Source organism: Hyalella azteca, unplaced genomic scaffold (assembly GCF_000764305.2).
Source record: "Hyalella azteca isolate HAZT.00-mixed unplaced genomic scaffold, Hazt_2.0.2 contig9146, whole genome shotgun sequence".
Lineage (NCBI taxonomy): Eukaryota > Metazoa > Arthropoda > Malacostraca > Amphipoda > Hyalellidae > Hyalella > Hyalella azteca.
The window spans coordinates 54,048-79,117 of record NW_025939223.1 but is presented as its reverse complement, the minus strand read 5'-3'; the positions used below and the strand labels follow the sequence as shown (position 1 = coordinate 79,117).

The 25,070-nt window shown below is 38.7% G+C and overlaps 2 protein-coding genes across 2 annotated transcripts in view; both read right to left on the bottom strand.

The window, feature by feature from the left end:
- Nucleotides 1-11,021, bottom strand: part of LOC108676392 (delta(24)-sterol reductase) — a 20,673-nt gene extending 9,652 nt beyond the window's left edge. The window contains exons 1-6 of the mRNA XM_018164467.2: nucleotides 10,848-11,021; nucleotides 9,990-10,128; nucleotides 6,984-7,139; nucleotides 5,266-5,371; nucleotides 4,752-4,870; nucleotides 3,694-3,788 (exon numbers count right to left, since the gene is read on the bottom strand). Of these exons, the coding sequence (XP_018019956.1) occupies nucleotides 3,694-3,788; nucleotides 4,752-4,870; nucleotides 5,266-5,371; nucleotides 6,984-7,139; nucleotides 9,990-10,128; nucleotides 10,848-10,900 (668 nt within the window). The 5' untranslated portion in view covers nucleotides 10,901-11,021. The remainder of the gene's footprint in view (nucleotides 1-3,693; nucleotides 3,789-4,751; nucleotides 4,871-5,265; nucleotides 5,372-6,983; nucleotides 7,140-9,989; nucleotides 10,129-10,847) is intronic.
- A 1,931-nt stretch (nucleotides 11,022-12,952) lies between these two features.
- Nucleotides 12,953-24,239, bottom strand: LOC108676377 (probable protein phosphatase CG10417). Its single transcript, XM_018164455.2, has 9 exons — nucleotides 24,023-24,239; nucleotides 21,613-21,768; nucleotides 21,089-21,179; nucleotides 20,155-20,790; nucleotides 19,483-19,702; nucleotides 18,350-18,593; nucleotides 17,569-17,803; nucleotides 16,955-17,175; nucleotides 12,953-16,637 (listed from the first exon to the last, which is right to left on the bottom strand). Exons 1-9 carry the CDS (start codon nucleotides 24,131-24,133, stop codon nucleotides 16,212-16,214), a joined length of 2,340 nt encoding a protein of 779 aa, XP_018019944.1. The 5' UTR covers nucleotides 24,134-24,239; the 3' UTR covers nucleotides 12,953-16,211.
- Nucleotides 24,240-25,070: the final 831 nt, after the last annotated feature.

Sequence of the window (25,070 nt, the reverse complement as noted above, 5' to 3'; positions counted from 1 at the left end):
GTCCAGCAGCTATCTCAATCAATCGTCAGTTATGGAAAGATCGGGTTCCAAAGGCCGGATCCCTTGTGAATCAAGTCACGAAAAATTCAAGAATCGGCAACAGGCCATGGGCATATTTCTTCAGTGCCGACATACTTAATTCCATTCTATTCTATTACTTATCGTTTAGGTGACATTGGGCGTTATTACCATCCGCTTCTGATGAGGGAGGCTCGAAAAACAACTACAGCTATTTTTGGAGGGGAGGAAGAGAAAGGCAGAAGTAGGCAGAAGTAAAAAACAGAAGTAAAGAAGTAAAAGTAGGCAGAAGTAAAACCAATTGCTGTTTCTCACAGTAACTCTAATATTATTTCGAGAATCCTATGGGGCCAGTCACATGATCCTATACTAATATTGACTTGGGGCCAGTCCCATAATATTCATATGCTGTCTGAAGAAAATTTTATTTAATTCTCGTTATAATCCAAAGTTTATATTGCCAACTCACAGCTTAACGATGTGGCGTTTGCTTTTACGGTAAATTTTCGGGAACGATATGCGACTTATGAACATCAAAGATATGCAATTTATGAACATCACATCAAAGACATGCGACTTATGAACATTGAAGACATGCGACTTATGAACATCACTATAAACTCTCACGACACGCAAACAAAAGATACATTCGTCTCTGTGAGTGCAGAGATCGGAACTGCTTCTTCAAATGTATAAAGGTAGCGCGAATGGTACAGTAAGTTCCAGTTTAAATAAATAATAATTGTAAAATCTGAAAATTTATTAATAAATGGATTTCATTCGAACTGATACACGCGCATTAGGGCTACACCCATAATACTCCTGTCCTGAACGTTTAATTAAAGTATTATTGCTTACACAACAATAATACGGGTAATAAAAGGATTTCTACGTAACTTAAACAATAACCATCATTTATCAAGTAAAAGTAATTTCTGAGTGTTTAAGATCATCGATATTTGAGCCGTGCATTGGGGGTTTGAAACCTGCAACTAGGTACTCGAAGTTGTAAAGAATCTGGTCGAGGCATGCGAGATGGCAAGGTCGTTCAAAATTGGCAAATGGGTAAGATGGCCTATAATGGAAGCTGATAAAATTATATTCCATTGTATCATATTACATTATATTATATATATATATATATACACATCGTATATTATAATATACTGTGAATAGCATATTACGTTGCATTTCAATATATTTTACGTCAATATTCCTATACCGCACCAGCTTACAATTAAAATTAATCCATTAATTCCAACAAACTATTTGGTTTCGAGGTACGTACCATGTTTGTAAGATATAGTATCCCATCCCTGGCCCCTTTTACACATGACAATTATGATCCCAATGTATAAAATATATATATAACTAGAGTGTATAGTATGGATATGGTATATACCATATAGTATACACATGACAATTAAGATCCGAAGGTATAAAATATACTAAATATATATAATATATAAAATATATCAAATGGAGTCTATAGTAAGAATATGGTATATACCTCATAGTATATCTACATAAAATAAAGTAATATATATATAAGTATGATATGTATATACCTATAATATTATAATATAAGTATAATATGTAATACCTTATACTTATATATATACTTATATATATATAAGTATAAGGTGGCACATAGGTAATACGAGCAGACCTGCGAGCACGTGACCACCGAACCATCAGCCAAGACGAGCTCGTAGCTCAGGCAGATGTGCTGGAACAGACCAGCCTTGTGGGACGACGTCTCTATACCCGTCCCCATCACCAGTCCACCTTATGTACATTGATAACAAGCTATTAATTACAATAATTAATGTCTTAAAATTCCCCCATCACCAGCCCGCCTGATGTACATGTTAATGACAAGCCATTAATTACAATAATTAACGTCTCAACTAAGAAATTAAATGTCCCCATCACCAGCGCACCTCATACATGTTAATGACAACAAGCCATTAATTACAATAATTGTCGTCTCGATGAAGAAATTAAATCCTAGGATATTTAGGGTCACTGTCACTAGATATAATAATAATAACATTATAATATGTGTTGGGTCACTGTCACTAGATATAATAATAATAACATTATAATATGTGTTGTGTTTCCTCTCACGTTAAGCCGATATTTGCTCTTATACAGCTTCATGGAGTGACCCCTGAGTCGCGTTGTAGTGGCCTTAATGAACGTTGGGTGCTCAACGCTGTAGTACCCGTGCAGGTATTTGTAAACCTCGATCATGTCGCCGCGCAAGCGTCGGTGTTCCAGACAAGGTAGTTTCAGCAATCGCAGCCTCTCGGGGTAAGGCTTGTCCCTCAGTGAACCCAGGAGCTTCGTTGCCCGCCTTGCACATCCTCAATGTCGCTGCACAGGGTTTTATGGTATGGTTGCCAGACACAGTGTCCGTACTCCAGCAGCGGACGGACTAGACTTTTATACAGTTGTATAAATGTATGCTCAGTCAGATGGTCAAATGACCTGCGAATTATGCCGACTACCTTGTTTGCTTTGGCGGTGCAATAGGCCACGTGCTCCTTGAAAACCAGCCCAGAGTCCATCATCACTCCCAAGTCCCTCTCCACCCCACTTTCCCTCAGTTCAAGCTGCTGTTCCTGTCCCTTTCTCATAAAATATTTTCCTTCCGACTTTTGACGACTAGGTCGTCGACTTTCCGTAACTACGTCATAGTTACGGTCGTCCCATCCTGCTAATCCTCATTAATTAACATAAATATATATTATGAATCTAGTCAACTAGGAGATAATGAAGTTCAATACTCGGATCAGAACACAATGTAGCTTCTGTCATTTCTACTACTACAGGTGCACGTAGCTTCCAAGTAGTAAAGAGAAAAAATTTCAACTTTCCTCTACAAAATTCCAAATTACTTATTTAATGAACTAAGTAATTAACATAGTCAGCAGTCGCTCACTGGTAAGTGGTCTAGTGGTTACAATTTAGAGCACCAAGATTGTCGCGCTGAATTGTGGCTGCGAGACCCGCAACGAACTGTGAAAATTCAGCTTGTTTGTTATCGGCGCCAGGTCTAATGGTCTGATCCCCGCTATTAGTTATTCATTTGTGTACCTGGTATTTGTTATTTATTTGTGTACCTGCAGCTCCCCAGGTCTAATGGTCTAATCCCCGTTATTTGTGTACCTGGAGCTCCCAGAAGATGGAGCGCGTGTGACGATGGTAGTAATCCCTCAGAGGGATGAACTCGTACGCTGGTCCTGATACCATTCAAAATCATGAATGTAAGAATGTATAATCGAGCGCATGTAGAGCATCGAAGGAACTAATTTGTGAGAAATTAGCTCCTTAATTAATCCAAAAAATTGAGGAAATTCAGTCATAACTTTAAAAAGATGGCATAACGAAGCATAAGACATGATAATTTTACGGCAACATGCAACATGCCTACTCCAGCATCATACGTAATCTTGACAAATGCTCAACAGCAATTCAAGCAATTGATAATTACTAATCAATGAACGGCCATTATTTGTGTTCAAAACAAGCAATTGATAATTAATCAACATTCATTATTTGTGTTCAAAACTGACAATGTGCAGCTGTAGCCAAGATATTTCTCATGATATTCTCGTCTACATTCACTTGTAACTTCATTGTTTATTTAGTTTTTAACATAAACTTCACCTTTTCGCTGGGATGATCTTGATCTCGACGGCTGTGAGGAATCCTAGGGTGCCGTAGGACCAGGGAACTGAGTAGAACAGATCCTGATTCTGCTCCTGTGACGACAGAATGACTTTAGGGAGAATTGACTCATCTGGCTTCTTTTAGATTGCAAATTATAGGAAGATCGAATTCTAGCGTCAGGTTCGGATATGTTTTGCCTGTCGCCAATTTTGAACATCGCAGAATTTTCAGAGTTTTCTGGGTCTCGAACTCTCAACTCGCAGCTTCGATATTTCTGTTCCTTACTATTCAGCAACCTCACAGATTTCGACCATAATTTTCACGGCTAGCAGAGGCTCGAACCCGCCAGTCACTACTCCTATTTTTCTTATCTAAGATACCAGGCCACGCCAAACAATGAGACGTCGTACGAGATTCACGGTACATGGATGCACTGAACGCTCTATAGTTGAAATAATAAAATAATAGCGGTTTCAGCGTTATTGGGCCGTAGGCCTGTCGCCGATTCTTAANTATATATATATATATATACACATCGTATATTATAATATACTGTGAATAGCATATTACGTTGCATTTCAATATATTTTACGTCAATATTCCTATACCGCACCAGCTTACAATTAAAATTAATCCATTAATTCCAACAAACTATTTGGTTTCGAGGTACGTACCATGTTTGTAAGATATAGTATCCCATCCCTGGCCCCTTTTACACATGACAATTATGATCCCAATGTATAAAATATATATATAACTAGAGTGTATAGTATGGATATGGTATATACCATATAGTATACACATGACAATTAAGATCCGAAGGTATAAAATATACTAAATATATATAATATATAAAATATATCAAATGGAGTCTATAGTAAGAATATGGTATATACCTCATAGTATATCTACATAAAATAAAGTAATATATATATAAGTATGATATGTATATACCTATAATATTATAATATAAGTATAATATGTAATACCTTATACTTATATATATACTTATATATATATAAGTATAAGGTGGCACATAGGTAATACGAGCAGACCTGCGAGCACGTGACCACCGAACCATCAGCCAAGACGAGCTCGTAGCTCAGGCAGATGTGCTGGAACAGACCAGCCTTGTGGGACGACGTCTCTATACCCGTCCCCATCACCAGTCCACCTTATGTACATTGATAACAAGCTATTAATTACAATAATTAATGTCTTAAAATTCCCCCATCACCAGCCCGCCTGATGTACATGTTAATGACAAGCCATTAATTACAATAATTAACGTCTCAACTAAGAAATTAAATGTCCCCATCACCAGCGCACCTCATACATGTTAATGACAACAAGCCATTAATTACAATAATTGTCGTCTCGATGAAGAAATTAAATCCTAGGATATTTAGGGTCACTGTCACTAGATATAATAATAATAACATTATAATATGTGTTGGGTCACTGTCACTAGATATAATAATAATAACATTATAATATGTGTTGGGTCACTGTCACTAGATATAATAATAATAACATTATAATATGTATATATTTCTAGTAATGTCTGACCGACAGTGAGGTCATCCATCTCAGGGACCACAGGGATGCTCCAGCCGAGCTCCACCAACATGGCGGTCAGCTGCCCCATGCTAACTAGAGGCTCGCACCACACGCTCTGTAGTAACCATATAATATATATTTGTACTGTTTTATACATCTTATATAATAATAAATAAAGGACTTTAATTTTACGACTTTAATATCTAATACAGCGTTAGGGCCGTACAGGCTAGATTGAGATTTATTGCTACGGTTGTGACTTTGGCATGAGGTAACGCGAAAGACGAGAAAACGTTAAGCGTTATTTAGGCCAGCTAACAGAACATTCAAGATCGAGCGCTGCGCAATAATTCTCATCGGTACGGTCACGGTTATCGTAACGGTACGGTCACGACCACCAACAGCAGAAGTACGGCACTGAGCTTGGAGTAACATCAACGACGATGAAGACGGACTCCACCATTCAGAAGTACGGTCGTTATATAAATTCTACGGTCAGACCGGTCGTGATACATGAATCTACTAAGCACGGAGATTACGGCTACGGGCGCAGAGCGACTGTGAAAAGCAGCTTCGGGGCTACGGCTGCGGTACGGCTGCTGGAAATACTCTGTAGTAACCATATAATATATATTTGTACTGTTTTATACATCTTATTTAATAATAAATACGCGACTTTAATTTTACGACTTTAATATCTAATACGGCGTTAGGGCCGTACAGGCTAGGTCGAGATTTATTGCTACGGCAGAGGCGTTAAGGTCGGGGCCCTGATCATTGACATGAAACCATTCCCTGTTTTTAATTAATAAAATTAATTCCTTTTTGTTGGAATGGTGAGTGTGGGAGGCCTTTATTTTAAGAAAAAAAAAACAATTGCTACGGTTGTGACTTGGCCGTGAGATAACGCGAAAGACGACAAAACGTTAAGCGTTATTTAGGCCAGCAAACAGAAGATTCAAGATCGAGCATTGCGCAATAATTCTCATCGTCACGGTCACGGTCATTGTTATCGGTACGGTCACGACCACCAACAGCAGATTTACGGCACTGAGCTTGGAGTAACATCAACGACGATGAAGATGGACTCAAACATTCATAAGTACGGTCGTTATGTAAATTCTCCGGTCAGACCAGCCGTGATACATCAATCTAAGCCCGTTTATTACGGCTACGGGCGCAGAGTGACTGTGAAAAGCAGCTTCGGGGCTACGGCTGCGGTACGGCTGCTGGAAATATAGCCACAAACGTGTGCGTGAAGTACGGTTGTTTCCGACAGTCGTACTACTCAACGGAACTGCGACGGATCAACGTTTCTGGTTACTTCAAAGTTTGAGTGATGGTAGCTGATATATTTTTTTACTTTGGTTGTGTTTCGATTACTCTTTTCCTGTACAGGAGATTTTTGTTAACGCATGATGTGAACTTGAATTTATGAGCTGAATATTAAATGTACCAGCGTTTCATTGCAACCCTCTACCTATTTCATTCGAGAGCTTAAATATGCGAATACTCCGAATAAAGCCTGAGACGTTACGGACGAAACCTGACTAAATTAAAACAATTACCAATCTATAATAATAAATGATTATAAATAAGAGCAAATTACTACCAATATTTATCAAAAGCAACTCTAATCAAGTTTAGCTATATTGTTTCCCTATCAATATTAAGACCGATAATACTCAAGTTCAACCATATGATACCCCGATATCAACACTGCAGACCTGTCTGTTGACGTCCACTTCAAGGATGTCGACAAGGTTGATGTTGATGTTAGTGAAGGTCTGCTTGTAGCGGGGCTGTCTGAAGCTGATGGTCTGCCAGCCTGGTCTGGCGGTGCACATGTAGGTCTTCTGTCCTGACTTCTTCCATGCCCTTACCTGTGTGTTGCAAACACCTTCAATTACTACATAAAATAATTATTCTAAAAATAGCAGTACTATTGAAAATAGTTTCGAGTTGGTAGCTCTGTTAGCCAATCACTTCAAACCCACATTTTACACAAGAGACATCACTGACCTTTTAATGTAATAAAAAATGCAAAAACGTTTAATTTCAAGGGCATTTTCATATTTTTGGAAAAAAATGCGCTATTATGCTCGTCATGTCCGCATGTCTGTCCGTCTGGCCGTTCGTGACTTCACGTTTTCGTCGATTTTGAGAAAATGCGCTCTCTGTCACTCAGTACAGTGAGTACTGAGTTATATCTTTTAACTAAATGTATAGTAACCAATTGCAAAAGAAAATTTAATTTTATTTACCCTCCTTTTCCTGCACTTCTTTCAAGACGCAAACTTTAACTAAAGGATACATAGGATTATATTATATTTCATAAAAATTCCTATCCGGCACTAGCGAACAAGTAAGACAAATCGCGTCATTTGAATAATAACTTCGATATTGAGTTGTTTCGTTTGGAAGTTAAACTTATAAATACCGAGTGACGGAGTGAGACTAACTTACATTTCTAAAATAATTTCTATGGTGATAAGTAAATGAGACATCAGCATCCTGCGTGAGAGTCTCTTCAATATGTTCATTATCAATAACGAATAATCTACTGTCCTGCGAAGGTCAAAAATAATCATTTGTCCTTGGCGACTCTTGTACAGATAAGATACGAGAAGGTTGCAGCCGGAGTGCACGTGGTTGCCAGCATAAGCACGACACAAAGCGAACGGTGTAAAGGAGAATGTGAGAATGTAAATCCCAGCACACCGCCAGCGGTACAATAGTAGGTACCACATACCGTAGCATACCATAGCATTTTATACATGAGTAAGGTACTGTCTTGAGTAGGTAATGCATACATACCATAGCATTTTACAAATAAATAATGTACTGTCTTTAGTAGGTACTGCATACCATAGCATTTTACACATAAATAAGTTATTTGATGGAACCCGGGCCCTGACAGTTGGTCAGGGTTTGGTATAGTTCATGCGCTATTGATCGGTTAAATTGATAAGAAACTAACATGATAAACTTAAGTATGTAGTTGGAAATAACATTGCTTCAAATTATTTAATTCTATCGCGGGATGTGGAACCATTCAATTGTGAATTTTAGAATAAAGTAATCACAGCGAAAAGCATGTTGACTCAAAAGTAATAAATCTATAAAGCTCAATTTGTTAATGCTTCTCATAAGGTGGCGGTATATCTATAGGTACACTGTTAGAAAAATGACCGTTAACGGTATTACCGGCGTTTCAGTGGCCGGTCGGCACGTGAAAAGAAACACCGTGTCGCCGTTTTTATTCGAATTTAACACCAGAAATCCGTAAAACATCTGATAAAAACGGCGAAACAGTATATTTTCACGGGACGACCGGCCACTAGGATGCCGGTGGGACCGTTTTTTCACCGTTTTTTCTATAACAGTGTACCTATTTCAAGATTATACCTCATAATTACTGGATAAAATTTAAAGGTACTACAGGTTCTGTTAGTTCTTCACTGAAGCCCTTTAAGGAAACTGCAGTGAAAAAGTGGCAAGTTGCCTTCATATAACCATCAATAAATTCGCAAACTCTGAATAATCCAAAATTAAGCTAAATATTACTAGAACTTTCAAGATTCTTTCACATTCGATATTTTTCTATGGGAAAATATATATTCGACACAAGACAGTTGACCGATAAACTGTTGTAATCTAAAGACTTATCTCAGTTCTTGACATTTTGATTACAAATATATTAACCATCGTAAATGTTATTCGTCTTAACAGCCGTAAATGATATCCGTCTTAACCGTCGTAAATGTTATTCGTCTTAACCGTCGTAAATGTTATTCGTCTTAACCGTCGTAAATGTTATTCGTCTTAACCGTCGTAAATGTTATCCGTCTTAACCGTCGTAAATGTTATTCGTCTTAACCGTCGTAAATGTTATTCGTCTTAACCGTCGTAAATGTTATTCGTCTTAACCGTCGTAAATGTTATTCGTCTTAACCGTCGTAAATGTTATTCGTCTTAACCGTCGTAAATGTTATTCGTCTTAACCGTCGTAAATGTTATTCGTCTTAACCGTCGTAAATGTTATTCGTCTTAACCGTCGTAAATGTTATTCGTCTTAACCGTCGTAAATGTTATTCGTCTTAACCGTCGTAAATGTTATTCGTCTTAACCGTCGTAAATGTTATTCGTCTTAACCGTCGTAAATGTTATTCGTCTTAACCGTCGTAAATGTTATTCGTCTTAACCGTCGTAAATGTTATTCGTCTTAACCGTCGTAAATGTTATTCGTCTTAACCGTCGTAAATGTTATTCGTCTTAACCGTCGTAAATGTTATTCGTCTTAACCGTCGTAAATGTTATTCGTCTTAACCGTCGTAAATGTTATTCGTCTTAACCGTCGTAAATGTTATTCGTCTTAACCGTCGTAAATGTTATTCGTCTTAACCGTCGTAAATGTTATTCGTCTTAACCGTCGTAAATGTTATTCGTCTTAACCGTCGTAAATGTTATTCGTCTTAACCGTCGTAAATGTTATTCGTCTTAACCGTCGTAAATGTTATTCGTCTTAACCGTCGTAAATGTTATTCGTCTTAACCGTCGTAAATGTTATTCGTCTTAANCCTGTCTCTTATACACATCTAGATGTGTATAAGAGACAGGTCATCTACCCTGCACTCGCCTGTCATCTACCCTGCACTCGCCTGTCATCTACCCTGCACTCGCCTGTCATCTACCCTGCACTCGCCTGCGCCTGTCATCTACCCCGCACTCGCCTGCGCCTGTACGTTCTCCACCTTCCTCTTGTGCTGGCGGGGCGCGGAGCTCAGCTGGAAGACGAGCCAGGACCTGGCGTAGTAATACACGTCGTACGCCGCTGAGAGCGGCAGCAAGAACACCACCACGAACACCCATCTGAGACATCATTAATGATATTCTTTAACAATATTCATATTCGTTACATATACATTATATCCGTCACATACGGTATACGGAATGTAGATAACTAATATACATTACATTTTATAGTATATAGCTAATGTTCGTCAATGTATCTAACATTATTCGAAAATCAGGATGACAGGATCAGCAATAAATACATCTCTGTCCAATTACGATTGAAGCAAATATACTTCTGGCTTGGTCTTACATGAAGTTTAAAACCTAGCTTTACATGACTACGTAATTTCAGGTGTAATTCTGTTAATATTCTCGCATTCGTCATTAACACCGTGCGGTTGGTGCCGGCTTATGCTACTTTCGATGTCACTAAAGTCGCCACTCAGCAGCTACTGCATTATTTAATATTATTATTATTAATTTATGTTATCTTCGCCACTCGTCAAACCGTATAATACTGCTATGTAAACTATGAAGTTTTAAAATCACGCTAGAAAGTTGAAGCTCTGATTTGTTAACTTAACAAAAGAGAATGTTCCTTATGAAGGCCGGCGACATAAGAGCCGTGGCAAAATTGGTGGGCTAAATCATCTAAATGGTGGCATTGACGCCTGACGGTAAAGTGTAAACACCACCAGCAATAATTACATTCAGCAGCAATAATATTGTAAGTTAACACACTAATAACCTATTTTGTTTCAAATTATATCAAGAAATTTATGCCACACACGTACCTGTAGTGTATCAAAATATATTTCACTATTGAATTCCAGTCCAGCGACGCCATTCTGGAGGCTACCTAATATATCAAAAAATATTACTCCTAAAATAGAATAAATAGTGGCTATATTTATGGTTCTTTTATATGCATTATCCTGTAGGCAAGAATCATCAAGATTATTCTCTTACTATTAGTACTGGGCACTTCAAGAGACGGTCTTGACATAACTAGGCTAATATAAAATATGTCATTATGTGCAGAGAAAACACGTAATTAAAAATATACAATGTCGCTCCCGGCGCTTCGAATTATGTATATGGTCACTTTGAATGAGAAAAAATGGCATAAAAATTGAATCATAGAAAATTGATCGACAAAGTCTGACTCTGATCTATTGTGTGTAGATGAATGTCGTACGATGTAAGACTATAATAGCACCAGAGAGCTTGGAAGCAACTAACACTTCTTCCCTCGCTTCGTCAAAGAAGAAGGAAAATTTACAAATCTCTGTAATCGAAAATTACCGCTAAGAAGCTAACGTTCATAGTATTTAAATACTTCCTAAAATTATTTCATGTATAGAATTTTTTATGATTAAACGGAAAAGTAGTATTCCACCAGTATGGGCAAGGAACCCGCTAATGCCGCACGCGCACCAACCACCACGACACAATCCACACTGACTTGCCGCAGCTGGAAAGCAAGACTTTATATAGGGCTGCGGCTGCCCAACGTAATTCTACCCGCAGCACATATAAAAATAATTAAACTAATAGGCACTCGCGCATCCCAGCCTAGTAGCAAGGCATTTAAATGTTAACTTCAGCCAATATCAGTTCAAGAATATTTGCGACCAGATATATATTTAGCATAATTTGGCAGTCTTGCTCTCAGAGCTCGGCAGCATCTAATTTTCTTGCTAGCGCTCACTTACATAATAAGTTTTGATGGCTGGGCCAAGGTCTGTGTGGATGCATGGTTGATTTATGGTTACTTATGTCTTGATAGTTCACGGTGACCCGCGGTATAACAAATACAAAACTGGCCCAGTGGTTAAAGTTGAGAGTACCAAGATTTGAGCAGAGAGGCGCGGGTTCGATCCCAGCTCTGTGCGCCAGTTTCTGGTCAGAATCGGCGAGGAGGCCGGGCGGTTAAGCAATGCAAAACTTGCAGCAGTGAGTTGCGAGTTCAAGCCCGCAATAAGCTGTGGATGTTAAAAATCGGGGGCAGGCCTACGGCCTAATAAAAGCTGAAACCGTTTCGATAGCAAGTCGTATGTTGATGCCCATAGAACTCAACGATCATCTGAGTAGGTATTGATGGAGATTTAGGTCAATAAATTAATAGGTACGTCAGTAAATAGGTAGGTACGTCAATAAATTAACAAGGAGACCAAAATGAAACGAAGCTTGTCATTCAAGTGGCATATTCTTTTTATCTTTTTCGGATTAATTGGTATGCACCTTTAATTGACCAAATACCTTCCTCATAATATTATTATTGTTCTCCAAGAAAGAGAGCAAGTTCATATCACCAGTTCATAACATAACTGCCTCTTCAGCCTCATAAGTCCTATGGGATTTCGGCGTTTTCGCGTTCCTAGGGGATTGTTCCTGAGCGCCCCACCGCTGAGCTCGCGGTGTCTGACTCCAGGTCTCAGTTGTGGGGTTAAGTTATTATGTAGGTAGGATACCTTACATTAAGTTATTAAGTAGGCAGGATTCCTTACATTTCCCTTCTCTGTCTCTCTCGTGCGGGCGGCCGACGTCCCGTGTAAGCGACCTCTTGTTCGAGTGTCTTCGTTTCTGTTGCTTTTCACCTGTCCCTCCTTGTTACTTCGTCTCTTTGTGATGCTAACGCTGCTTCTTTAGAGCCAGCTTCAGCGGGCTGGACAATCGAGACCTTCCGCCCCCTTGTGGGTGATGAATAATTGAGACCTTCCACCTCTATGGTGATGTTCATCTTGACTTTCAGTGCGAGATAGCTAAATAGCTGAAGCGCTAGTAAACATTTGGCCACTAAACTAACTAACTAATTGCCTCTTCAGTCCAAGTGAAATTCTTCGGCAGTCAAGAGACCTACTAATGACAGCAGTAAAAGGGAAAAAAATACTCAGAAAAGCGTAGCACCGTTTATTAAAAAAGAGAAATTACTTCATTTATAAATTAGCGTTGGAACTCGATAACCCCGAGGAATGCCCTACAGCAGCCACGACTGTGAAAACACGATCAGAACTGACGGAGTTCACAGGACAAGTGCAACACGTTCAATACACGTTCGATACGTCCAGGACACATTGGACACGTCCAGAACACGTTCATTACATTCTCGGCACGTTCAAAACACGTTCAGGATGCGTTCAATACACGTTCGACGCGTCCAGAACACGTTCAGGACGCGTTCAATACACTTTCAACACGTTCAATACATGCCCAACACAAGCTTATAAGGAAGTAAGATGGAGCGATGGTATGAAAATGTCATAAAAATTAAGAATTCACAAAAGACATACGCTCTTATTCTTTGCAGCAAGTCATAATAAATTTGTCTACCGTTGGAGTGTTCAGTCGATACAATAGTTACATGATGTTAACACAAACTTCAACAAAAGCTCGATAAAAATTAGTTGAATTAAAGAAAGATTCAACGAGACGTCGTACGTTAGAGCGTTGTATCTTCGCGTCACTGAACTGAGAGCAGAACATTTTTTCTATCAATATGGCAGAACAAGACAAGACAGTAGATACAATTACTGAATAGTATCATGTTTCCACACTCAGAGAAATGTGTGAGGCTTTGTCCAAATATCGACGCATTTTGCTCTTGTGTAGGCAATCGCGACCCAGTTTAGGCCCCAGCTCCAGAGAATCGTGAAGGTGAAGATTAGCTGGCAATTATAACACAGATTATGAGGCTTTAAAGCTGCATCAAATCATTAATAGTCTGTCCATGGCCTCTACTACTTTGAGGCCATGATAGTCTGTCCTTGGCCTCATAGTAGTCCGTTAATTAAAGATCAATGAGAAATTGCATACAATAATTAATAACATAATAACATTTATATTTACGAAAAAAATGTGCGTTGTTTTTTCATCTCGAACAAAAATTAACAACAGAAATATTCAGCATATTCACTGCTCTTTTCACTCAAATAGATTTCTAGCACACAGCTTGCCACACTTCATCGAATTCGTAGCGATTCTTGCTTGGAACAATATTATTGTCTCGCTGTTCAAGAACAATATTGATGTCTCGCTGTTCAGAAACAATATTGATGTCTCGCTGTTCTGGACAAAAGAACATCGGACAAAGATGTGCTCAGAACATTAGACCATGACAAGCATACGGAGACAGTGGGGCGTGAACTTAGCGCTTGCGTCTAAGTAATCAGTCATCCAAAATGTGTGTAGCAATCAACACGCATGAGGCATAGGCTAGAACTTCTTCATTATTACTGGCAGTGACACTGTGAAGATCAAGAGAAATAATTTTGACGTAAATAGCAGAATTGATGAGAAAGGTTTCTCTGAACGAGTAACAGTAAAGATATCTTAGAACGACACAGTCCGCCATTAGAACAGGATCTGAAAAACAGGACTGCATTCATCATCAGCAAGTTGTTCATTGTATATTAATTATAATAATCGAGAGGTTTTCTAAGCCTTCAGTCAGTTTCTCTCGTCACCAGGCCTTTAAGTACAGATAGCATTGACGATGGTAAATGTATGCATAAATAAAAGGTTATACGGTACGGTATTATAAGTCAGGACGAGAATGGCCAGAGATAAAGCAAAGCTCGATGTTGAAACAAAAGTAATAATGGAAGCAACTGCCAGCACTCATACAATATTTAGATACTGCATTTCTTCAGTGCACACAATACATTGTAGGCGAAAAGACGACATCCATCAAAATATGCCAACTCATTTAGGCTCGCATGTCAAACAAAGCCTTCTGAATGCAATACGACAAGTCCTGCACAGCAGCAGTGTTAAGGCCACGTCACAACACCCACGTACAGCATCTATTCTCACGCTTGACTTCAAGTCAAATCTTATATAATTCGATTATTTTTGTGCCTTGCACTTAAAAACTCAAAATGTTTGTATAGTAAACAGCATGATTAGTCTTTATTGTAAATCTATACTTGTACTGTCCAGCAGCGACTAAAGACTTTACAATTTCAGCCAATGTACGGCAACTTGTGCAGGAGACCAGGGGCCGTACGAGCAAGAATGGTCACGAATTCACGCCTCCGCCAGGCATTAACTGATTGCTTGGTAAGTTCAACCAACAATCATACGAGCAATCAGCCGCTGCTTGTGCTCCCGCAAGTTTTGGTGGTGCTTTGATAATTCCAAGCCTAACTCATGATAAATGGTGAGCATAACCATCGTAATGGCGAGGAAAACGTCTCACAGTTTAAAATGTACTTTTTGACAGCAGCCATCATGAGAAAACTTTTGTGCACATGTAGCACATGTACTACATGTACCCAGAGATTGGCATATAATTGTATACAAATATTTGTATATCACTGATCCCTGCAATCATACGAACTAAGATTACACTGAATTAAGCAATACCTTCACCTGAAAACATTCACATACAAAACACAATGTAAGATACACAAACTTCAGGAAGTTGAACATCACAAGAGAAAAAGATTTTAAAGCTTAATCAAGTTTGAATGCATCTTCATAAATAATCGCAATTAGACGAGTGAACTTCACGATAAAGCATAGTAACTTCTGCATGCCGTCCTGAGCAACATTAGAGCTTGCAGCGTAGAATAGAGTAGCGTATCTACTATGAGAAATATAGGGAAAACTCAAATATTGAAAAACAAAAATCTGTCTAAAAGATTTCAACGAAGAATATCAACCGAAACGTGGGAAAAGTTTTGACGCTCCGACACTCTGGACGCTCTCACGACACGTTAACATTCACATATACGACCTTCTCTCCAAGATAAGACTAAAGGCATGACAAGAATAGCTAGGCCAGCTAAGAGCTTAAGCACAGCACGCCACTAGACGCAGCAGCATGCCACTAGACACTACTTCTAGTGGCGTGACACTAGGGGTAGGGTAGGGGTAGTGTCTAGTGACGTACGCCATTAGACGCTACCCCTACACTAGGCGCTTGTGTTACCACGCAGGGTCGCCCCGGCGCCGCCATTATCAGCAAACATTTTCTAGCATTTTTCTTAAATTTAATCAACTGGCGAGGCTTCAAGAGCGACGTACATTGTGAAAGGAGCTGAAGGTTCCTCGGTCATCTAAACCCGCCATGGCTAAGAAGTGATCACAGTGCATTAACAGCATTACGTTTACAACTAAGGCTATTGAAGAGGTAGCAACTTACGAGGCTGGTATTAAATTAAAACTGGAGCTTCTTCTACATCAATCTTGACTTTCTTAACAGGTCTGTCGTCTTCAAGAACATTCTCATCTACACATCGTTTAGCTGTTTTCAGTTCAGCATCTTCACTATCATCTTTATTTCCAGAGTTTACAACACCTTCCATTGACACCGCAGCCTCACCATGATTCAGATCATCATTTTCATTACTAACATTATCCTCTAATTTGGCAGCACCGTTGCTTTCTTCACAATTAACACCATTGAGAGCTGGCTTGCCCGCCTCAATACCACTCGCTACACCCTCGTCTTCTTCTTCCTCGTCACAAGCAGTGTCGGCAAAAGCAGTTTTGTCTTTGAAGGAAATGATGATGCCGGTCATGTTGTCGCAGCCGGTGCCATCGCCGCCCAGGTCTGGGGCCAGGCAGTGCTCGAACATCTGTAAAACAAAGCAAATGTTTCAACATCTACACAAATATTACGTCGAGAATACTTATACTGTATAACAGTGACTTAATATACTAGGGCGTGGTAAATACATGGAGCGATATGACATGATTTATTGAAGCTGCTCAACAAGATATAAGCAAGACACTTATTGTACATGAACAATAGATGAATACTGCTGCGTGGCGTATTGTTACAGACAGAAGACAGTAGCACGGCAGCATCTCACCTCATTACAGACAGAAGACATGAGCACGACAGCATCTCACCTCATTACAGACAGAAGACAGAAGCACGGCAGCATCTCACCTCATTACAGACAGAAGACAGTAGCATGTCAGGATTTTTATCAAGCCTTTTCTTCACAAAATCAACGGCTTGTTGAGACGTGAGGGAGTTCCAGATGCCATCACACGCTATGATGATGAAGTCGTCGTCCTTAGTCAGGGTCCTGACCATGACGTCAGGCAGGGGGCTGATCATCTGCTCCGAGGCTGACACTTTAGGGTTCATCTTGTAGCCGTGGTCGCCTGCATTAATTGTTCAACTATTATAATCAGTTCATAATGAGCCATATAAAACTATCAAGAAAAAATACCTAATAAAGCTGAGGTTTGGATGAATTAAAATGTAAATGCTCGCATTGTTTTTGATTAAAATTGTCGGAAACAAAATTTCAAACTAGCTGAATGAAGTAAGTATTTATTTAAGATATTACAGCGGTATCACAATGTAGTCTCGCGAGACACCAGGGGCCATACTTTCAAAACTCGCTAAGTGAACGTAAGTACTTACACTCTATTTTCTTGTCTATGATTGGTAGATTTAGCTTGCGTGGCCGTCAATGATTGGCTGATGGACTTACGATCTCTTAACTTTTTTTAAAGTATGGGCCCAAATCAATAAATAAGCTGACGCCTCACCCAGCGCACGCGACAAGTTGAGGCCACCATTAACCCTTCCATCATCAGTCACTTTGCCCCCAGCTTTGATGATCCTCTGCGTCTCGAGGTCGTCCTCAGGCTTGTGGTCGACGCTCATGTCGATGGCTTTACCAGCACGGCTGAGCACGCAGCGCGAGTCTCCCACGTTGGCGACGTAGAGTTTGTTCTTGTGCAGCAGCGCCACGCACGCCGTGCAACCGCTGTCGTAGCCGGGCTATGGGGAGGACGGATAGAGCGGGCTACAAGAAGGGGAGTTTAAGTATGGTGGGGAAAATTCAAGTAACTACGGTGGGGAAGAGGGGAACATCAAGTGGCTTTGGTGGAGTACATGGGAGGGAACTGGCAGTATAGAAGAGAATTTAACAGGCTTACTTGTAAAATTAAATTAGCTACTGAGGATGGAGGAGGAAAGTGGACTGTTTAACTGGCTAGGGGGAGGAGAGGAGGGAGTTGAACTGACTACTGGGGAGAGGAGGTGGGGAATTAACTAGTTTCATGGGAATTTATGGGATGAAATGGTGAGTTGAAGTGTATACGGTGGAAAAGGGGGTATTTACAGGCTACGGAGGGAAAGGGGGTGAGAAATTAAATAGTTAGGGGGAGGAAGGGGAGAGTTGAAATGGCCAGGGCTGAAAAAGGGAACTGAACTGTTTCAGTTTTCAATATCTAAAACATTAACCGTCCTGTGTTAATGAGAAGATAGGGCACTGGCATCTGATAAGTTAAGTAATATACTGAGAACACTCATGATGCCACTCACCCCATCCGTCATGTTGGCATAGAACTCATTGTAGACGGCATTGTCATCATCACTGATGCCCTCTTCATCATCGTCATCATCGTCGTCGTCATCATCATCATCATCGAGAGCCTCGTCGGCGAGGTCCTCCCCCAACTCACTATCATCACTAGACTCGTCTTCATCCCCAGCTTCCTCGCCTTCAGGGTCAGATGTATCATCTTCATCGTTGACGTCTCCCTCACCTTCACCGGTCACGCTACCACTGTACCAACAGTTAATAATATTACTAATATTATAATATGCATCTTAATATGTATACAATATTAAAATATGCATGTTTTTACATACGTACTAACATTAAAATATAACATGAATGTTATAATATAACATTCAAATATTATAATATGATGTTCATACTTCCATGTTTTATTCATATGATAGAAAATTTTGTGAAGTAACAAATATTAAAGGCAGCTTTCATGTTGAGGATTATTGAGGCACAAATGCAAGGAATAAATTCACTCATCATCGTGACTGGCATGATGAAAATGCTTACTTAACATTATTATGACTGGCATGATGAAATTCTGAACAGGAAAACGTCGCAAGTTGCGAGCGAGGACGAGATGGCAGAACAACGTCAGCACTCAGAGCTCTAACTGACACTCAGCCATTTTCTTGCCTAACAGCTGATTTCCTTAGTAAAAATTCCTAAGTTGGATCATGCTTTGAGGGCATACAAACAAGCTAGCTTGAGGTTTGTTTACCTCAAGAAGTAATGGATATTCGGTACAATCCGTTCAAAATATGTGCATCCAATTAGCCTAAATAAAAAGTAATTATAATGATGTTCAGAGTTTTTATGTGGCATCAACTCATAAATGTATCTTATAATATTTTTATTAAATTCCGCAGTTAAGGAAAAATTGTGCTATCTAGTTTTAGACTGAAAAATAATGCATTAACAGAAATCTAAGTCTAATGAAAAGCTTTCCAGGCAAATGACGTGGGAACAGCATTGATTACAATTTGATTTTGTTAAAACCACATGTAATCAACAGTAATTCAAAATTAGATTCATGGTGGTTGGAAACAACATATACCAATCTATGGTAATTCAATGTTAAGTTTCATGGTGTTTGAGCACTCACTCAACATCATAATTTTCATCATCCTCATCCTCGTCTTCACTGTCAAGATCCTCCTGAGAGAGCACCTTCCTCTTGACTTCAGCCAGCGCTGCTCTGCGCGTCTTTGTAGGCGACGCAGCCGTGGCTTCATCAGAGCACTCCTTGCTGGGTGACAACGTCGTGGTTGTGATGGCTGAACTGCCCTTTACTTTACCGCCCTTACCGCCGCTTTTGCCTTTGCCTGCTCAAAAACAACTTTGTATTCTTAGCGAAGTATATGAACGATAAAGATCTCAAGGTTTAACATATACTAATTTGAAGGATAATGCAATATTCTGAAAGTATATGAACGATTTATATCTCACAGTAAGTTTAACGTATAATTTGAAGGATAATGCAATATTCTGTTAGATCCTCAACAACAAGAAGGGATATGATGTTTCATCCTATAAGTTCTAGTGATAGCTGTAAGATCACCTAGCATCACTTACAAATTAAATATAGATAATGACTGCGAGACAATTATACACCAATCATTGTGAGATGTAGGACAAATGAGTAAAATAATTATTTAGTTATTTAGTTTTTTTTTAATAGCACTGAAGAACACTCAAAAGTTTCAGCTTGCAAGTGAAATTTGCATCCACATCAAACAAAACATGAATAATAGGAACAACATTATTAAAATCTTACCAGTATAAGAAGGAGATTCCTCAGGGACACAGCTGGTTTTAGGGGAGAGTTGCGTGGGTACAATTCTTCTGCCCTCCACAACCAGATCTGTTTTGGTCTCATCATTTGCACCATTAATGGCCTTCTCATCCTTATGATCATTGACATCACCGTTTGTCAGAAGTTTCTTAGCCTTCTCTTCAGACTTTTCTTCTGATATACCATCAGACTTCTTCTCAGTTTCACCATTGATTAATTTAGCCCTAGGACTAGAAGATACATCCTCTGAAGTATCAGATTCCTCCTTAGGAGGCAAGCTTTCTCCATCAGATGTGGGGGAGGGAGTATCGCCATTACTGTTTCCGCTGCTGCAGGTCTTAATAGAACTACCACTACCTTTCTTAACTTCATCTTCAGCTTTCTCATCAATCGATACTATATTAGAATCAGCACTCTTGCTTTCCCTAGCCTTTCTTCTGGGCTTCAGTACTGAGGAACCACCAACTGACTCGGAATTATCCGTTTCTTTGAGTTTAGCTAATGCCTTGCCTGCATACCGAGATGCAAGCACCTCATCAATGGGCATACTGGCATCCTTCTGCAGAGCAGACACGATGTCTGCATCTTCACTGTCTGTGCTCTCCTCTGCCTCCTCACCTGTAGTCATAATATCAGTGTCAAAGCAGTGAAAATTAAGGCAGCAAATATTTCACGAGTTTCAATCTAAAAATGCCAATTGTTACAAGTACAGTAATCAACATGATTTCAGAGTGAGAGGTTTTACCAAAGAAAGATTCAAAAACTTTGAATAAGTTAGAGCACAAAAATATAAATAAATTTCATAAAACCATATGTTCAATCTAATGGATTAGTGGCATTAAAAAGACTGTTGCACCATAAACAATACTAAGGACATAATTTCATCAGTGCTGGCTGATGCAAGTAACTTGTCTACCTTTCTTGCAACTGGCCATCTTCTTAAGGAGAGCGAGCACCTCTGACTCCAGCAAATGTTGGTCAAATGTTAAGAATGCCTCAACCAAAGCCTGCAACATAGGAGAATTGTACTGTGGTTAGGAGCCTTATCTAAATGATGGTACTGTATGTATATGGATTGAAATTCCGTTCATACAATTAAGAAATATTTTATCTATATTTGACAATAACAGAAATAAAAACATACAATCAACTCATAAAGTTTACACTCACTAATATCCCTGGCACAAATAAAAAACAATCTTTACACAATTGTGGCTTCATGATAACATAGGGAATATAAACAGTAATCAATCTCACTCAAAACATGTAACAATTGTTAGTGTAAGGCACTATATATAGAGATAATTTTAGTTTAAATTTATTCCTTTATCAATATCAATAATGATTGTTGGTCAGTCAACATAGATAGGTAACAAACACAAGATAACAATGTTTGTTAGATCTTATGAATGTTTCATTATATTTATCATCAAAACTTACCTTTCTCATATTGCCTTGCTTATAAGATGCATTAGCAAGAAGATGTGCAGGAAAATGCTGAGCAGTGTACTCGGCCACCTCATGTCCACCATGGCCATCGTAAACAGCAAACAAGGAAGCATTCTCGTCGAGCTCGAGAATCACATTGTGTGCATCCTGCAGGAAATTGCATTTGATTATCTAGGTCTTTCCTGCAAATACCTTCAAATCCTCAGTCAATAGTTTTACATATTGTTAGTGCCAGTGAGAGAAGAAAAATAACAAATTTACATTCAATTGGACAATATAAGATAAAGAAACTACAGTTGTACATAAATACAAGTGTTTAGTGCAGGTTTCATTGAAGACCAGAGTATTTTTTATTGACAATTTTCTTATCAACAAGGTTCCAATATATTTGGAACCTTGCAGCCATTCATGCATTTTCATTGACAATTAGTTTATTTAGATAGAATTTAAAAGACTCTTGCTGTTCCAAAGTCCAAACATAGAAGGAGCACTCTAGTAATGGCTTCAAAGGTAGATATTTCCCATTCCTGCCTAAGGCTAGGTATATTTATTTCAAATGGAGATGTTACTTGGAGAAATTAAAATTTCATATTGTACATCAATATTGACATTAAATTTGACTCCTTAATGAGATCAAATCTTGAAAGCAGGGTTTGTACCAGTATTTGGAACAAAAATTCCATGACTTTTCCATGACTCTCCATGACCATCAATATAATTTTCCAAGACTTAGGGATGACCGCTTTAGCACGACTAAAAAACTATCCGTGCATATTCTATCATCTCCTATAGTTGATAAATAGCAAATGTGTAAATGCATAGCTCTTTATGGTTATTCAAAGCTGCTTCCCTCATATTTGAAACATTGAAGTCTTTCGAGCACAATATACATGATATTGCCATACCTTCATGCTTTGGATGGTCAATGGTGAGCAAGCCAGTCACAACAAGCTTCTATTCTTAACCACAAGTCATGAAATTTACACTTTCCAAGCATGGTTATTGGTGATCTAGAAATTGCACACTGAAGATGGAATGCTGCCATTGTAGATCAATCGGAACGCATGAAACAAGAGACTGCGGCACAGTATCTTGTTAGGTTGTTACTTTTTTCATGTGTGCCAATCAGAAAGCAGGAAACAAACAACTGCACAAACAGTTTAGCACATGCAGCACAAAAAAAAAAAATATTTTTTTCTTATGGAGATGTTACTTGGAGAAATTAAAATTTCATATTGTACATCAATATTGACATTAAATTGGATCCTTAATGAGATCAAATCTTGAAAGCAGGGTTTGTACCAGTATTTGGAACAAAAATTCCATGACTTTTCCATGACTCTCCATGACCATCAATATAATTTTCCAAGACTTAGGGATGACCGCTTTAGCACGACTAAAAAACTATCCGTGCATATTCTATCATCTCCTATAGTTGATAAATAGCAAATGTGTAAATGCATAGCTCTTTATGGTTATTCAAAGCTGCTTCCCTCATATTTGAAACATTGAAGTCTTTCGAGCACAATATACATGATATTGCCATACCTTCATGCTTTGGATGGTCAATGGTGAGCAAGCCAGTCACAACAAGCTTCTATTCTTAACCACAAGTCATGAAATTTACACTTTCCAAGCAAGGTTATCTAGAAATTGCACACTGAAGATGGAATGCTGCCATTGTAGCTTGGTTTGGTGACCAATCAGAACGCATGAAACAAGAGACTGCGGCACAGTATCTTGTTAGGTTGTTACTTTTTTCATGTGTGCCAATCAGAAAGCAGGAAACAAACAACTGCACAAACAGTTTAGCACATGCAGCACAAAAAAAAATTCTTTTTTTTTTCCTTCTTTCATCTGCAAATTCCATGACTTTCCATAACCTGAAATGAAATCCAATGACTTTCTAGGCCTAGAAAATGAAAAATCAAATTTAATGACATTCCACATTTTCCATGCCCAATACAAACCCTGTGAAAGAAAGCTCAATGATTAGCAATGTGCAATTTTTATTTAATTTTAAATCCTTAGATTAGGGTTCAGCCAGTTTAAAAAATCTACTTTAAATAACATTTTTTCGCAGTTAGTAGAATTGCTTTGATATTTATCTAAACACATCTTTAATTTGAGAAAAAAATAGAAGAAACTTATAGAACTTCAATTCATTCAAACAAAATTGCAATATTAGGCCTATTTCAGAAATTCAGATAAACCTGTAGGAACAGTGAAGTAAAATAATCTCTTTGAATTGTCAGAGTTTGCTGATCTATAAAATAATTAGAAAAAATGAAGTTGAAAACTTTGACCGAGGATAATAGCTAGCCTAACTCAGTTAGGTAGGTAGTTTGCTTCTTAGAGTTACAGATAGTTCAGTTCAGAACTTCAGTTCAGTAGTTCTTACCTCCTGAGAAGTTCTCCAGCCTTGCATGGAACTCGAACCGCATTTCAACAGTTTGTTGTCTTCATCACTAGAATCTTTATCAGTAACTGGAGTTGAAATGTATATTCCCATGACGCACAAACTAGTAAATTTATAGAAAATTTTTCAGGAAGCACAAAACGTGTTTAGCCGCATAACACTGAGCAGTCACTACCGCAAAACAGTTGATCAACATGGGGGTGGGAAGGGGGGATGAGACGAAAGTAGTGTTGCCATGGCGCGAATATAATTTCCTCCAAACTAAATACCTTGACCTCGAGAAAAATCACACAGAACCTCATGGATCGTTCTGACACTTTTGTGGCAAACTTTTGAAATGAATATCAACAACAAATGTTTTCACATGAATTTTCCATATCAAAACCGACATCAACTGAATTTAAAATTAAGCTATTAATTCGAAATGCGCGTGGTGCGAGAAGTTCATACATGCATTTTTTTTTGTCCGCATCAATTTGAATAAGTGTACTGAATGTTAATGTGTAGTATGTTCTCCATGCATAAAACATCTACTCAAAAGCTTCCATAACCTAATTAAAATCAGAACTTACAAACCTCTCTTATCGACTTCATCATGGTGACCTCATCGAAGTATACATGTATACAGTATACCCACGGTTTATACAAGATCCCAGGAGTCCTAGAATTTGAAACAATAACCAACACCAGGGGCCATGCTATAAACTAAAAAAACTGCATTGTAACACATCCATGCGACAATATTTCTTCTCGCTTTGAGTTACCGACATGTGGAAGAGCCTCTCTGATAGCTTCGTTGACGATCCAAGAAGCCTTAAAGAACTGACTGGACAAAGATATGCAGGAGCATATGTTCAGTCTTGAAATGCCTAGCAACTTACGGACCTGCAGCAGGCAATAAGTCCAGCAGCTATCTCAAACAATCTACAGTTATGAAAAGATCGGGTTCAAAAGGCCGGATCCATTGTGGAATCGAGTCACGAAAAGTACAAGAATCGGCAACAGGCCAAGGGCCTATTTTTAAAGTGCC

Excerpts from the sequence above, each read along its gene's own strand:
- LOC108676377 (XM_018164455.2), bottom strand. The coding sequence starts at position 24,133 with ATGGGAATATACATTTCAACTCCAGTTACTGATAAAGATTCTAGTGAT. Across the intron at positions 20,791-21,088 it reads GATGGCCAGTTGCAAGAAAG|GTGAGGAGGCAGAGGAGAGC; the intron begins GTAGACAAGTTA and ends TTATGACTACAG. Across the intron at positions 18,594-19,482 it reads GATGAAAATTATGATGTTGA|TGGTAGCGTGACCGGTGAAG; the intron begins GTGAGTGCTCAA and ends CTGTTGGTACAG.